The 14,767-nt window shown below is 37.7% G+C and overlaps 1 protein-coding gene across 1 annotated transcript in view; it reads left to right on the forward strand.

Annotated features, from left to right (window-relative positions):
• The window catches only part of RTF1 (RTF1 homolog, Paf1/RNA polymerase II complex component), a 29,970-nt gene extending 15,414 nt beyond the window's left edge, over positions 1-14,556 (forward strand). The window contains exons 5-18 of the mRNA XM_064658055.1: positions 227-341; positions 2,003-2,114; positions 2,903-3,038; positions 3,628-3,805; positions 4,719-4,801; positions 5,140-5,227; positions 5,312-5,419; positions 6,017-6,094; positions 7,288-7,409; positions 7,796-7,853; positions 8,404-8,481; positions 9,552-9,647; positions 9,943-10,054; positions 11,762-14,556. Of these exons, the coding sequence (XP_064514125.1) occupies positions 227-341; positions 2,003-2,114; positions 2,903-3,038; positions 3,628-3,805; positions 4,719-4,801; positions 5,140-5,227; positions 5,312-5,419; positions 6,017-6,094; positions 7,288-7,409; positions 7,796-7,853; positions 8,404-8,481; positions 9,552-9,647; positions 9,943-10,054; positions 11,762-11,868 (1,471 nt within the window). The 3' untranslated portion in view covers positions 11,869-14,556. The remainder of the gene's footprint in view (positions 1-226; positions 342-2,002; positions 2,115-2,902; positions 3,039-3,627; positions 3,806-4,718; positions 4,802-5,139; positions 5,228-5,311; positions 5,420-6,016; positions 6,095-7,287; positions 7,410-7,795; positions 7,854-8,403; positions 8,482-9,551; positions 9,648-9,942; positions 10,055-11,761) is intronic.
• The last annotated feature ends 211 nt before the right edge of the window (positions 14,557-14,767 follow it).

Raw genomic sequence — 14,767 nt, forward strand, 5'->3', positions numbered from 1 at the left:
TTCTCTGTAAGTCTGCACTTTTCTATGCTCGGCTTTTCTTCACCTTATTTTCTTAGGGAAGGAAAGGGAAGGGATGGGAATAGAGGACAGGATAGCATTAAAGGAGCAAGCAGTTGAAGTTTTCCTTGCAGCCTACTAACAATTGTGACAGCATCTGAGCAGTCCTCTGCTCTCTCAGGGAGAGCATTCTTTCATACATTCTTTTTGTTTCAATATCTGCTACTAGATTTGAAATCAAGAAAAAACTAAAAACAGCAAAAAAGAAAGAAAAGAAAGAGAAAAAGAAAAAACAAGAGGAAGAGCAGGAGAAGAAAAAACTCACACAGATCCAGGAATCCCAGGTAGGAAATGAAACTGTTCTTAGTGACAAATCGTTCTCCCATGGCGATAGGAGGTAGGATGCTGCCTCTCTCTGCCCCTGACGTTTTCTCTTAATGTCAAAAAGTGTAGTAAGCAGGTCAGAACTTATATCAGAGTTTATATGCTCAAACTATCTTTAGTATTTCCAGTTCATTTAAAGAAATTAACATCTTTGGCCTGCTGAGGGGTGCAGTGATAACTCCTTTTAATGAAAAATGCAAAGTTGCAGCTATATCTAGTGTCGCTGTGATAGTCCTCCCACATGAGGACAGGAAAGCAACTTTTTACATTTACTTTAGCCACACTTCTGTCATTCAGGTGAAACGTTACATACGCACCCTTTCTTGCAAATGAAGGTTTGAGAGAGCAGACTAGAAACTGCTCAACTGTTCTCTTAATTATTTTGCACGCACATAGAGTGTTAAAAATGCTTACTTTCTACTAGTAGGGATCTTAAGGAAAAGCTTGAATGTCAGGAGGAGCAGAAGTAGTTCTACAGTTTTTCCACCACCAGTAGAAAGAGGATAACAGCAGTTTTTGGGGCAAGGCCTCTGTAACTGAACTGTAGTTTCAAATGGCTGAAGTGACTGTAGTTGCAAATGGTGAAGATCTTGTCATTAATACAGTGTCGGGGCAGACAGGCTCCCAGAGTGGGATGGGATACATCTTCCCTAACTTGAGCCATTGAAGAAATAGTTGATTGTTTGCACTTGTTGTCACGGCTAACTTTGTGCAGTGGAGGAGGGCATCTTCAGCTGACATCTTACTTTCTAGTGAAACAGATGTTTAACATCTAAATCAAATTAGGTGAGATGAATATTCCCGTAGGCACATATTGAGTGGAGTGAGTTTCATCTCCCTACTCCCCCAACTCCATATATGTACATGTGTGCGTGCACTTAAATAGTCCATCTATATAGGCCATCTGTAATCTTAAGTAGTCCATCTATAATACAGTGTAGATGCATATACATATATGCATGTGTAAAAGGATGTTATTTAAAGTTCTTTTACAGTGCCTTGCAGAAATTACTTCACCTTAGCTCAAATGACTGTCTTTTATGCTTATTATAGAGGCTACTTTCTGTGCTACCTGGTATTCCAGATACATCTGGATAGAAATGGAAAAAAAGAAGACTTAAAAGATTTAAGATTTGAATTCATATTGCAGACTTTACAAACAACTTTGTTTCTACTCTAAGCATTTTTTAACATAATATTTTTTTCTTTGCTGCTGCATGAGAACAAGTGCTTTGATTTGGCCTTGCAGAAGGAGAAGCAAATAAGAAGAATATTCATCCAGTCTTTCCTCATTACATGTTATTTGCAGAATTATTTCCATTTTATTTCTCTAGTACTTTTTCAACTTCAAGGTGGAGTTTTGAGACTGAAACTTGCTGGCAGAAATGTTGAAGTATAAATATGTTCGTTATTTTTGATATGAAGCAGAATAAAGAAATACGCTTCAAATTGATTTCCCTATCTCCAGCCTCTGTAAAAAATTGACTGAGAAAAATTTAAAAAAAGGAGTTGTTAGTAATTTCTATTCGAAAAATTTTCAAAGTGTGCAAATAATCTTTGTTTTAATGCTTTTCAGTTTATGGATTTATGGTATTGAGGCACTTTCCTTGCATGTTTTTAGGTCATGTCACATAACAAAGAGCGGCGATCAAAGCGGGATGAGAAGCTAGACAAGAAATCTCAGGCAATGGAGGAGCTAAAAGCAGAAAGAGAGAAAAGGAAGAACAGAACAGGTATGAAAACATGTTACTGTTGCTACAGTTTTCTGAAAGTGCTACTTACAGTTTCAAATTAATGGAACAGTCCCACATCTTGGAGTGGATGAATTCTGTGTCTGTTTTCCTTGGTCTTTTGGCCAACATGACCACGTAGGGTGTTGTTTGGCACCACTGATGCTGTATTCCTCATCCCAGGCCCTTCCTGGAATGGTCTAAAAGCAAAGCAAACTTTCATCACAGTCCACTGAATGGCTCTTAGTAATGTTCAATTAATGTATTTGAATTGGTCACTTAGATTCAGTTATTTAATCTCTGAAACATCCAAGCTGTATTTATTGTACTTGTGCTACCTTGTCTACGTTTGCTTGTTTCTTCAATGGCACATCATCTTGTCCATCTTGCCACTGACTTTTGATGCAACCCTTTTTTGTTACTCTGCTGGGTTTTATTGTGATCTTCTCCAAACATTTTTTTTCTTTTTCCTTACAAAATAACAGTGCGTTGTCTGATAATATTTTTATCTTGTATATCCAGTTGTTACACCCATTTTGAATGTGCAATCAAGTTGGGAGACTGAAGATAAGTATAACTGAGATTTAAGATGCTTTAAAATACTTTGTATATATTCAAAGAGAGAAATCAATGCTTAATTTACCAGTGGATTTGAACGTGTGCCACTTGTATCCAGCACAAGATTAATAGCTGTCTGCCTCTTGGATTTTTTTTAACCACTTTTCATCTCTTAAAGGAAGCTTTCGTAAAATATTTACAGCTTGCTTTTCTTTTCTCTGTCCTTCCCCCAGCTGAATTGCTTGCAAAAAAACAGCCATTAAAAACTAGTGAAGTATACTCTGATGATGAAGAAGAGGAGGAGGATGATAAGTCTAGTGAGAAAAGTGATCGTTCATCCAGGTCGTCATCTTCTGATGAAGAGGAAGAGTAAGTAGTAAACTAGTGGTGGACTATGATTAGTTGTGTGGTCAAAAACAGAGACCCACTTTAGGTAGACACGTGCTGTGTTAGAGGATTGTTTGGGGCAATTCAGTGTCTCTAGTGTTTTTGCCTCTAGGCACAATTGCATTGCGCAGATTTGAGTCCTTGTCACTATATCGTGGGACTCATTTACCTTAGATGAGTTTGCAACTTCACTTCCCTTCTATTACCTTTAGCCCAGATTACCCTGTTGTTTACAGATTTGTTTAGTTGTATAGTTTAGCAGCTGCGGAACCCTGGCATGTATCAGGGCAGAGATATGTGCTGGCTTATCTTAAAGCATTAGTCTGTAAACTGCCTTGGTGTGTACCTTTCTGCTTTTTGGTAGGAGGGGCAGTAGGTAACAAGTCTGGGCCTTCACATTAAGCCTTTATCGTAATGCTAAATTCACACCCCTACAGTCAACTAGTGATGATGAATCATTCCTTTTACTGGTAATTTAAATAGCCCTCATGCTGCACCTTACTCATAACCCCTTTTTTGGTGATTATGTCTCTACTTTTTTCTTTATTCCCTCTCACCTTTCCCAAATCAGGAAAGAAGAAATTCCTCCGAAGTCCCAGCCGGTGTCCTTGCCTGAAGAACTGAACCGAGTACGGTTATCGCGACACAAGCTGGAACGCTGGTGTCATATGCCCTTCTTTGCCAAGACAGTCACTGGCTGCTTTGTCCGTATTGGCATTGGCAATCACAACAGTAAACCTGTCTATCGGGTGAGTTTAGCTCTGAGGCATTTAGTTCTTTTTTTAGTGCTGTAATATAATACCTGCATCTTATCAGTTCTCAAGTACCTGTCATTGTTTGATTGACTGATATAAAAAGATTGCTTAGAACTAGAAAATGTAATTGCTGACAAAGAAGTGGAGGAGAGTGGTTTAAGAATAAATAGATCGATGGGACTAGCTAGGGGAAGAGATACACTTGGTGAGAGGGAAAGGGAGCACTGACAAAGCCTGTTCTCCTGGCTTTCATTCATGTTGTCTTGTCTCATCATTTGTATTGCAAACTAGAGTTCTGGACTCTACTCAAACCAAGTAAGGATGAGTAACATTCACTCCTCATTTCTGGGACCATTCCCAAGTTATTGTGTGGGCTGGATTCAATTTTTTTTTTTACAAAGTTTTTCTAGTACATCAGTTTGCCTTCAGGAGAGAAGGTGTTTGAGAACACAGTTTTTTCTGTTTCATTGCTATAAGCATAGGATGCAATAATATTCTCTAAAATTGCATTTAAAAGGCCCCCAGAAGGGCTGTGTTTAGTATGTGAGCAGCATTGGTGTATGTCATTTGGGATGCACATTAACCTAAACCAATCTTAGTTGAAAGGGAAATAGGAAAAGCAGGAGAGTGTACACTATTTGACCAGGAAGGTAGAGCTGAGAAGAAGAAAAACTGCATCAGGCATTGAGATGGTATAATTTTTTAACTCAAAGATGATGTATGAAGCAACTAATTCAGTACCTGATAACGCACACTGAAGAGTCTTGCTTTCCTTGATCTGATTAGAATTGTTAGATTAAGGTTTTTATCTCTAATAAAAAGGCTTGAATATGCCAGATATATTCCAGGAACACAAAAAAAACCCCTCTTGCATCCTTCCTCTTGTGTATTTTACTGTGTGGTATAGGTTGCTGAAATAACTGGTGTGGTAGAGACTGCAAAGGTTTACCAGCTTGGTGGCACACGGACAAACAAAGGACTACAGTTGCGGTAAGATACTAAAGTATTCCTCTCTAGTTTGTGAATTAGTGTCCTTTTCATAGCAAATAATGTTCTGTGTGTGGTTTGGAGATGAGAACTAAGAAGCAGACTGGGCCCTGTCATGCTACTTACTGCTGGAATGTTGGGGTTGGGTTTATTTGTGGCTTTTTTTTTCCTTGTGCACAATGGAAATTATAAAAAAAAAGAAAGGTCTCATGCAGGGAATTATGAGTGTATTGACATCTGGTTTTCTGGTTTTGGGCTTCTTTAATCAGTTTACATCTGTAGATCAGAGATCACTGCTTTCCACTATCCAAAAGGGATGTTTTCACACTTTCTTGTTGCAGGCATGGTAGTGATTCACGTGTGTTTCGTTTGGAGTTTGTCTCAAATCAGGAATTTACTGAAAGTGAATTTATGAAGTGGAAGGAAGCAGTAAGTTTGCCAGACTAGTTTCTTTTTAACAACCTTCTGCCAAGCATACTTTAAGTGGAAAGTAACTTGGTCTCTTGTGTTTAGATGTTCTCTGCTGGGATGCAGCTACCCACACTAGATGAAATAAACAAGAAGGAAGTGTCCATCAAAGAAGCCCTCAACTACAAGTTTAATGATCAGGACATTGAAGAGGTAATCAGTGAATTGTAGTGAGGCTATGTCAGTGCTTAAAAGTGACAGAAGCTCATGGAGTAGAGCACTAGCTGGTACAAAGCAAAAGGATCATGGTATTTGCTTTCTAATAAGGAAATAAAAGGCTCAAAATGAAGTTTAATAACTGGATAGAGTAGCCTGATGATCCCACTGTTATTTGGTGCACACTCCTGGTTTTTTTCATCCTTTGTGCCCCTTTACTTTCTCTTGAACTTTTGTTTTGAAGTTCTGAACTCCTAACCCTAGTAAGGCAACTCAGTTCTCAAGTTCTGAAAAGCTAACAGTGTCATGATATTTGCATTTATAACAGCTTCTGCAGTTTAATACTTGCTTAATACTGACCACAGGTGATTAGCACCAGATTTTTGTAGGTCATAAGTGAGAAGAATGGAGCTGTAACTCATTACCAAAGACACAAATTAAAAAAAAAAAAAGCATCAGAGAAAGAGCATAAGTAAAATTCTGTGGCAGTAAGTACATTTCTTAGGTGATACTGATCTGTTTCTTCTAGTGTCCAAGTATTGAAATAAAGATTTCATATTTGCATATTTATGCTGTTTCCTCTGCGTCTTATAGATTGTGAAAGAGAAGGAAAGGTTCAGAAAAGCACCTCCAAACTATGCCATGAAGAAAACTCAGCTATTAAAGGAGAAGGTAAGAGATGAGATGATGCCTGCAAGCTTAATACACTCTTTGATTTTGAAGAACTGGAGCTCGTCTGGATTTTGGTGGTAGTCAGCAGTAGGCTTGACTTTAACTATGCAGCTAAAAGGTGGATCTCAAGGTTTATTGCTGGGTTCAGAACACTCAGAACCCAGTTAGAGCTATTGCATTCTTTTTTTAAGAGTAATTGCTAACAATTACAGCTGTCTCTTTTTGTGTCCTTTAAACAAGGTCTTAAGCTGTTCTTCCTCAGAAACTTTTTCTTTTTTCCTTTGGTGGTTTTTTTTTTGTCTTTTGGTTGGTGGGTTTTTGTAGAGTACCCCGTAATAACATTGATTTCCTGTGCTTATTTTAAAATGGGAAAATAAGGTTGTGTTGCTATTTTTTTTCCAGAGGTAACTGCATTGTCACTCTATGGTCAGTAATTTATATTAAAAAAAAAAAAAGTGGCTGAAAGATGTACTTGCCACTGAACTGTTTTACATATAGTCCTCCTGGAACAAGTACACCTAACAGTGCTAAAATGCCAAAACCAAGAAGTGAAGAAACCAAGCAGTCTTAAATATCTTGGAAGATAAAGATAGACGTTTCGTTTTTACTCATGCAGTCCTTTTTCAAGATGTTCATGCTTCGTATACAGGAAAAACAAAGAGTTTGTATTAATCTGCATTCCTTGGCTTAATTGTATTATTTAATCAGCATTTTACTATGCGCAAATAAGTAAATCATTGGTTTCCCATCGTAGGAGGGTGCAGTTGCTTTTTTTTGTCACCAGGTGGCATAATAAGCTCGTGTCGTGTTAGGGCACTCTCCAGCTCCCTGAAATAAGTGGCAACTGACAGTTGCTGAAAATAATTCTTTTCCTGAGCTGGTAAATAGTGATGTTAAATTTTAATGAAACCTGTAACTTAAATAATCTAACTGGCTTGCCCTCCTCATTCTGAGACTGGTGGTCCTACATCTTCCTTAGTTTAAGGGATTTCAGAGGTTTTCGGAGTTCTTCAGAATAAGAAGTCCAGTGCCTTGAGATGTAAGGAGTGTAGCTCTTTGTTGTATTTGTACCATGCAGAGAAGAACATTTGCAACTGCCATAGGGTTAGCTGTCTGATTCACGGGTACATCCCTTGTTACTCTGACTAATTCTATGGTAGAGTAGTGCTTAACAAGTCACTCTTTGGTTGAAGGCTATGGCTGAGGACTTGGGAGACCAAGATAAGGCCAAGCAGATTCAAGATCAGCTTAATGAACTTGAAGAGAGAGCCGAGGCCCTGGATCGTCAACGAACAAAAAATATTTCTGCAATCAGGTAAGAAGCAGTACTGGAAATTTTTTCTTAAATAGTATCAATGAAAATATTTAGAAAAGAAGAACTAATGCAGAAGCAAATTAACTGCAGGATTTTGTCACTTCTTTCCTGTACAATGTATTAATGAAATGTGTATTGTGATAGCTTTGTTAGTGCTTGTCTATCTTCACTTTCTCGTAGCTGTCATTCAGTTAAAACTGTTGAAAATCTAAACTCTCTTCAGCATAGCCCCAGTAGCGATTGTATTGCAATAAGAATAATTTGCAATCAGGATGAAGCTGTAAGAATGCTTTCGTTGCATTGTTGTGCTTTGTTGTGTAGGGATTGATAAATGGCAGTCACTTTCTTTTTGTTTCTCTCACCCTCCTTTTTTTTCCATTCTGCAGTTACATCAACCAGAGAAACAGGGAGTGGAATATCGTTGAGTCTGAGAAGGCTCTTGTGGTAAATAGCGCTGAAGTAATACTTTTGTACAAGTAGAGGTGAAATGATGCAAACAGGGATAATTGCATGGTGAAGTTACTCATTTTTTTTCTAAAGTTCTGTAAATTTTTTCATATAGGCAAATGACATGATTTTAAAGCACATTGCTTTATCCTTTTGTTCACATCAATTATCAGCAGATTAGTGACTGTCATAGTGACTTGATGCATTTTGTATGGGAAAGAACTCGGAAAAGATATTTCACAGAATAAAACAATGAAGGAGATATTAAATTCTCCTCAGTGACAGTTTTATTAAGGAGAGGTTAAGCTTGTTAACAAATGATTAAGTATTAACTATCCTGAGAGTTGTGTGCCTGTTTTCTGTGTTGAATTCAATAAGGACAGTTTTGCCCTGTGAAGCAGGGTTAAAATCTTTCTAATCTGTAATGCTGTTGCTAATTTTCCTGTGATCTTGGCATTGTATTTAGATGGTGAGTGCTTGCATGGATGGGGTGCTGTGAGAGGGAGCAAATAGCTAACTGCAAAACCATGTGCTTTTTCTTCTTCAGGCTGAAAGTCACAGCATGAAAAATCAACAAATGGACCCCTTTACTAGGCGGCAGTGTAAGCCCACAATAGTGTCTAATGTGAGTGTAATACTTAAGTTCAGTTGAGACCATTTGCAGAAAACTAGAAACCAGTGTATAATGCAGAGAGTAAGAGGGAAAATTCCCAACTGTGCCATATGCTATTAACGCTCTGGATAGCAGTGTGATATATAGTTGAGTGAGATCCTGGTCTCAATTTTTTTATTCATGCGAAGTGTGAAGGACGTAAGTGATGTGGGTATGTGCTGCAGAAGCAACCATGATTTAAGCTTCTTTAGTGAGTTCTTCTGTGCAGAATTACTCAGATTTAGTTAGCACTTGGAAGACAGTTTGCTTTAGGTGTGAGTTTCACTTCTAATTAGCTGAAACTTTCCTGAAAGATTGGCGAAAGGAGAGAGGAGAGTAGACATTTTGGGCTGTGATAGATTAGGTAATTCAACGCAAACTTCCCATGTGATACTGTGGCAAAACCTGTTACTGCAGTCCCTAGATATATAACTGATGAACAGCAAATTAACCAACTCCTGAGTAATCTGCCCTTGCTGAGGCCTGTTCTGGAATAGTAGATGGTTCTGGTATTGGTACTTAAAAAAAAAACTGGTAAACTTGACTCTTATCAGTCTCCACAAACCAGCAAGGGAATAGAAAAGAAATTCTATTGCAGGCCTTGAATTAAACAATTTTTTCTGAAATTGAAAAGTATCATAACTGAGTAGCTTTATTATGGTGGAGAAATATTATGTATAGAAAATAGTCTTCTAAAGATTTCTTCTCTCTAGTAGAGTGTTTCAGCCAGAACTGTAAGCAAATACATCTAACAATAGCATTGAGTAGTCACAGAAACAAACTATACCAATAGGAAACGTTTCTCATTTTTTCAAAGAAAAACTTTCTGAAGGATGATTTTCAGTTTGTTACTATCAGATGATATGAAGATGATTTCATTTGTCTCTGAGATCCTGAAGGCTGGGTGAACTAATATACAGTCTTGTATGGTTTTAGATTCATGGATATGAGCACTGTTTTAACAAAATGTAGCTCTAGTTTTTGCCAATTTAAATGCAATGTTTTTTTATTTTTATATTTTCCCTAATATTTCCCCTTTGCAGTCCAGAGATCCTGCTGTCCAAGCTGCCATCCTTGCCCAGCTAAATGCAAAATACGGATCTGGTGTATTACCAGATGCTCCAAAAGACATGAGTAAGGCAAGTTTCCATTTCTGTCTATATTATGTTCCTCACAGTCACCCTTTTACTCTGTGAAGCTTATGACTAATGGCAAGTGTGCATGCTTCAGTTCTAGAAATGGGTATCCTGAAGACCATTATCATAGAAAAGCAACAACTTTTTCTTTTCTTTCTTGGGAAAAAAATGTAAGTTTCTCTAGCAGTATGAAAGCTAAGCTAAGTATGTTTGTGACAGAAGGAGGGAAAACAGCATTTTTATCTTTGTTTATCTGGGCAGGTCAGGGTTTGAGACTTACCTGTAGTTTCTATTTCAGGGTCAAGGAAAAGATAAAGATGTGAACTCTAAATCAGCCAGTGACCTCTCAGAAGATCTTTTCAAAGTGCATGACTTTGATGTAAAGATTGATCTTCAGGTTCCTAGTTCAGGTAGGTGTTCCAGCTGAGTTCAGGGAGGTGATTGTCTGTCTCATTACAGTAGAGCTCACTTCTTCCAGAATAATTCTTTCAAAATTATCAACGGGCTTTTGAGAATGGGAGCAAGGATTCTGTTTGTCATCTTGGCAAGTATCTTGAACTGAGGCAGGGATGTGTGATAGTGCCATCCACTGAGAAAACAAGAACAACTGTATTGTGTTAGACTAAAATCCTCAATCTCTCCATATCCTCACTTCAAAAGCCTAAGGAGATAATGACTGTTTTCTGATATATTCTTCCAGTTTACATTATCTATGACTTACATAATCTCTGGGTGTTGTATTTAATAAGTCTTGACAGCTACCTTGATACTTAGTTGATTTGTCTAATCACTTTTGAGGATGGATGAGCTTTGGGTGTCTGTGATGTTCTGTTCCATAGTCTGTGTATGCTATAGGGATAAAGTATGTTTACTTGATTTTGAACCTGCTACTTTACCAAGTTGCTGTTCCCTAACTTAGGTATTGCAGATGGTATTCGAAGCTAAATTTTAGGGGAATGAAAACACTGGCCAGGGAGTGAAGATACAGACAGAAACTTGCTGACTCTTCCTCTTTGTGATCTTGACTTTGACAGCCCGTGTGGCAAGAACAGTTTAGTGTCATAGAATCATTTTGATTGGAAAAGACCCTTAAGATCATAGAGTCCAACTGTTAGCCCAACACTGCCAAGTCCACCTCTAAACCATGTCCCCATGTACCACATCTACACGTCTTTCAAATGCCTCCAAGGCACTCAACCACTTCCTTGAGCAGCCTGTTCCAGTGCTTGACAACCTTCTTGGTGAAGAAATTTTCCTAACAATCCAATCTAAACCTCCCTTAGTGCAACTTTAAGGCCATTTCCTTGTGTCCTATGAAGTTGTTTTACAGTGGAGGGAAAGCATGGGAGTATACCATGCAATTTGACATACAGGGTTTATTATTTATTTCATTACTTGAAGGATTACATCTGAAGTTTTTTAGAGGAAAATAATTTACGAATTACTGTAAGAATGCACAAAGACTTAAAACCTTGTCAAGAGGGGAGAGTAGGAGTAGTTGTCTTTCCAAACTAGGTCAAGATTGAAACTCTGGACATAAGACTACAGAATGAGCTAGGATGCCAAGAATAGGAGACTCCCTGAAGGAGATACTGAGAGTTAGCAAGCAGGTGAGGGTTAGGCATTGAAGGACACTGAAAAGAGAAGGATGAGACACACAGTTTTCCTTAGACAGAACACCATCTTACTTTGTGCAATCTTCTTTCTTAATGGAGAAACATGGAGATTTGTTAAAATGTGTATTATAGACATGGATAGGAAATTTGACTTTGCCTGCTTACTTCCTGTATCTTTGTGCTTGTAATTATGGGATAATGATTTACCAGAGATTCCAGAACTGAGCCCGAAAGCTGTTTATATTGTGACTTTAGAGTGCTATAGTTTTCTTAAGAAATGAAAGTATACTTATCAACAGAAAGTTGGATTAACAAACAGAATCAAAATTGCATGAGCTGTATCTCTGAAGATAAGCTCCCTGTATTATTAACTGAAGTTCTAACCTGATGTATACTAGAGAAGTCAAACATGATTTTGTGGTGAAGTTATCAACAAAAGCAGCAAGTAAAAATTTGTAGTTTTCATGTATTTCAGTCCTCACTCTTTTCTTATCCCAACAGAATCTAAGGCACTGGCCATCACCTCCAAGGCTCCTCCAGCAAAAGATGGTGCACCACGGCGATCGTTGAACTTGGAGGACTACAAAAAGAGACGGGGGCTTATTTGAGCATGCCCACTCTGCTGCTTCTGATCCTGCATGCTCCATGATGATGTCCTACCTTTTCTTCCTCCCTTTTCAGTTCTCCCTTCTGGGTTGGAGCAGCAATTGAGCTGGGAAGAGACTCTTTAAAACTGCCAGTCATCTGTAACATAAACCATTCAACTATTTACTGTATAGACCTCCCTTCTTGCCCTTTCCTCCTGCTCCCCTCACAAATGTGGATCTGTGCTATTTGGGGTTTTCCCATTTCTTTTAGTTTGAGTTTTGTTTTTATTTTGTTGATGCAGCTCGTTGGTCCACTCTGTGTTCAGTATTAGCCTGAGGTCTGGATTTCCATAGGAATCTCTTCGCAGTCACAGAATCATCACTTGGTGATCTCCCCTTACATGCCACCACAGGCACGGTGAATAAACATTGGCGCAAGACCTTTGTGGCTGGAAGGTCATCTGCACTTTCTTCCTCTTCTTCCTCCTCCTTCATCCTAGCTTTGGAGAAGGGAATCTTCAAAAACTGGCCTAGGTTCAAAGTGTAAATTTTTTGGGAGGGTTGTGTGACTTTTTTTCAGGTGTTTTTTATCATTTTTAAGCTGCAGTACTATTTGTATCTGTCTGTCACAGTTCTTTACGGCTGTTTTGAATTTCTACCAGCTGTACTTGAGCATCTGAAATTGCAAGAAAGAAACTCATTAAATGTGATTCTTCTTACTAAAACGGCTTGGCTGATATAGCTGTTTAACTTCATGTTCCCTTTTTTAGTTACACTTAACTGATAAGAAAGAGGTACACACAGCTCTTAATGTGGGACTTGTCATCCATAGCACATCCAGAGTCTCCAGCTGTAACTGGGTGAGGTAGCTTTTTGTGGGATGACGCTGGGGTGCTCATCAGTTGGGCTTTAATTTCTTCTCCAGGCCTTCAGTATTACATATTTGTTAAGTCATCATGTCTTCACTGGGCTCCAGTTCACTTTGTTTCTTGCTTTATGAACCATTTAAATAGGACTTCTATAAACAAACAAAAATTAAAAAAAAAGTAAAATTAAAAAAATCACATTGTGTGGAAGGGGAAGGACATAATAGAAAGGTTAGTGGGTAATGTATGAGAGGTAGCTGATGCACATTCTTCATATATAAACTGGTACAAGTGGAGTGCACAAGAATTGTATGGTTTTATGGAATATTTGACTGGACACAAGTTGACAGCTAAATTATCACTCAGGTGTTAAAAAAAAAATCAAGTGTAAATATAAGCAAAATTTAACAAAGAACTTTTCCAGACAAGATACAACTGAATATATGAAATTAAGAACTAAATTAAAAGAGAATTAGAAGTCTAAAACAGTAGAGGCCCTCGTTCAGGTAAGCGTGCAAGCACGTGTTTGTTCCTGCTCAGGACAGTACGTATATAATAACTTCAGCACTGAACTGGATAGGAATGTTTCTGGGGGACCCTGAAGAGGGAAAATGCTGATGCTCTTCTTGTGTCAGAGCATTACTGTTTTTCTGAAATCATACACTGGTTACGTTTAAACCTGTGTTTGATACTTTCTTGTTGGATTCTTAATGAAACTTTAATCTAGTTCTTATTTAACTTTCTCTTCCTTTTTTTTAACAGTAGCTTTAAAGAAACATCATGTAATTGTGTGCAGATTGATTCTACAAACTGTGTATAAAAAAACCCCTACAAAGCAGCTCTTGCCTACCATGTAAACAAATAATTAGGAATATTTCAGTACTTATTTACTGAATAATCCATAGTTCTAGGACACGTGGATTATTCTGTAAATATGTAATCATAGACTGCTTTATTTGATGGCCTATTTTAGCAGCTTCTCTGGAGTTGTAGTAGGCTCTCACATATATGTACTTTTAACTTTTTAAGATTGAATTTATGGAATCTACAGTCATAACTTCATAGGAAACATTGTGATTCACTGTGTAGATATGCATTTGATATGATTTTGGTTTTTTCAATGGCTTCAGTGATGTTACAGATTTGTAATAAAAAAATCTAAACTTACTTTGCAATAGCCAGTTTTCAAAATAATCACTCTCCAATGCTTTGCAGAAATAATTGCCGAATAGAGCAATTCAGGAGTTGATTTTTCCACAGAAATGCCTCAGAGTTCTGAGATGCAGTGAGAAGTCTCTAAAGGTAAAGTTGACTGAAATACAATATTTTAATATGTTTGGCCTTCATGTATTGGTTTGAGTTAACTTCTACATTTGGTAACACAAGAATAATCTGTACTAGAGCCAAAATGTGAATTAGACCCCATACAGTGTTGCAAGTAACTTTTAGTAGAGATAACCGAAACAGAGGAGATGCAGTGAGTTTAGGATGCCAGTCTTAATGATGGACTATGTCCTAGTTATCTGCAACTATGAAACTGCCACTTACCCTCTTAAAGTCTCTGGATTTTACTGAAATGCTGTTTTTTAAGAGAGGTAACAGTAAATTATCATGCAAACCTCTTATATTGAGAATAATACATGAAGAAAATACACTTGAATAGTTACAGAATTGTATGAAAGCTGTAATCCTTTTTCCTTTAAGTGCATGTAAAGGTGAGTGACTACACCTCCCACTTGTTAGAGAGGGAGAGATTTGTTTACTTTGTTTTGTTGGTGTCCTAGCATAGTTCATCACAATTGTACAGACTTCTATAAATAAAATTGGTTTGTTGGTTTAATAAGGTTGATTGTTTATCCCTTGATCTGAGGTGCTAAGGGTTTCCTCTCTGGAATTTGTTTTTTTAGAAACTGACACTTTACTTCTCAGTCTGGATAATTATATTTAATACCAATACTGTAAAAAAGAAAGCCCCCTCTTTTGCAAGAGGAGCTGTTAACTCCTGATCACTCTCTAACATCTAGAGTTGGTCCTTATCACTAGAATCAAATGGA

This window comes from Pseudopipra pipra, chromosome 6, assembly GCF_036250125.1.
Source record: "Pseudopipra pipra isolate bDixPip1 chromosome 6, bDixPip1.hap1, whole genome shotgun sequence".
NCBI classification, from domain to species: domain Eukaryota; kingdom Metazoa; phylum Chordata; class Aves; order Passeriformes; family Pipridae; genus Pseudopipra; species Pseudopipra pipra.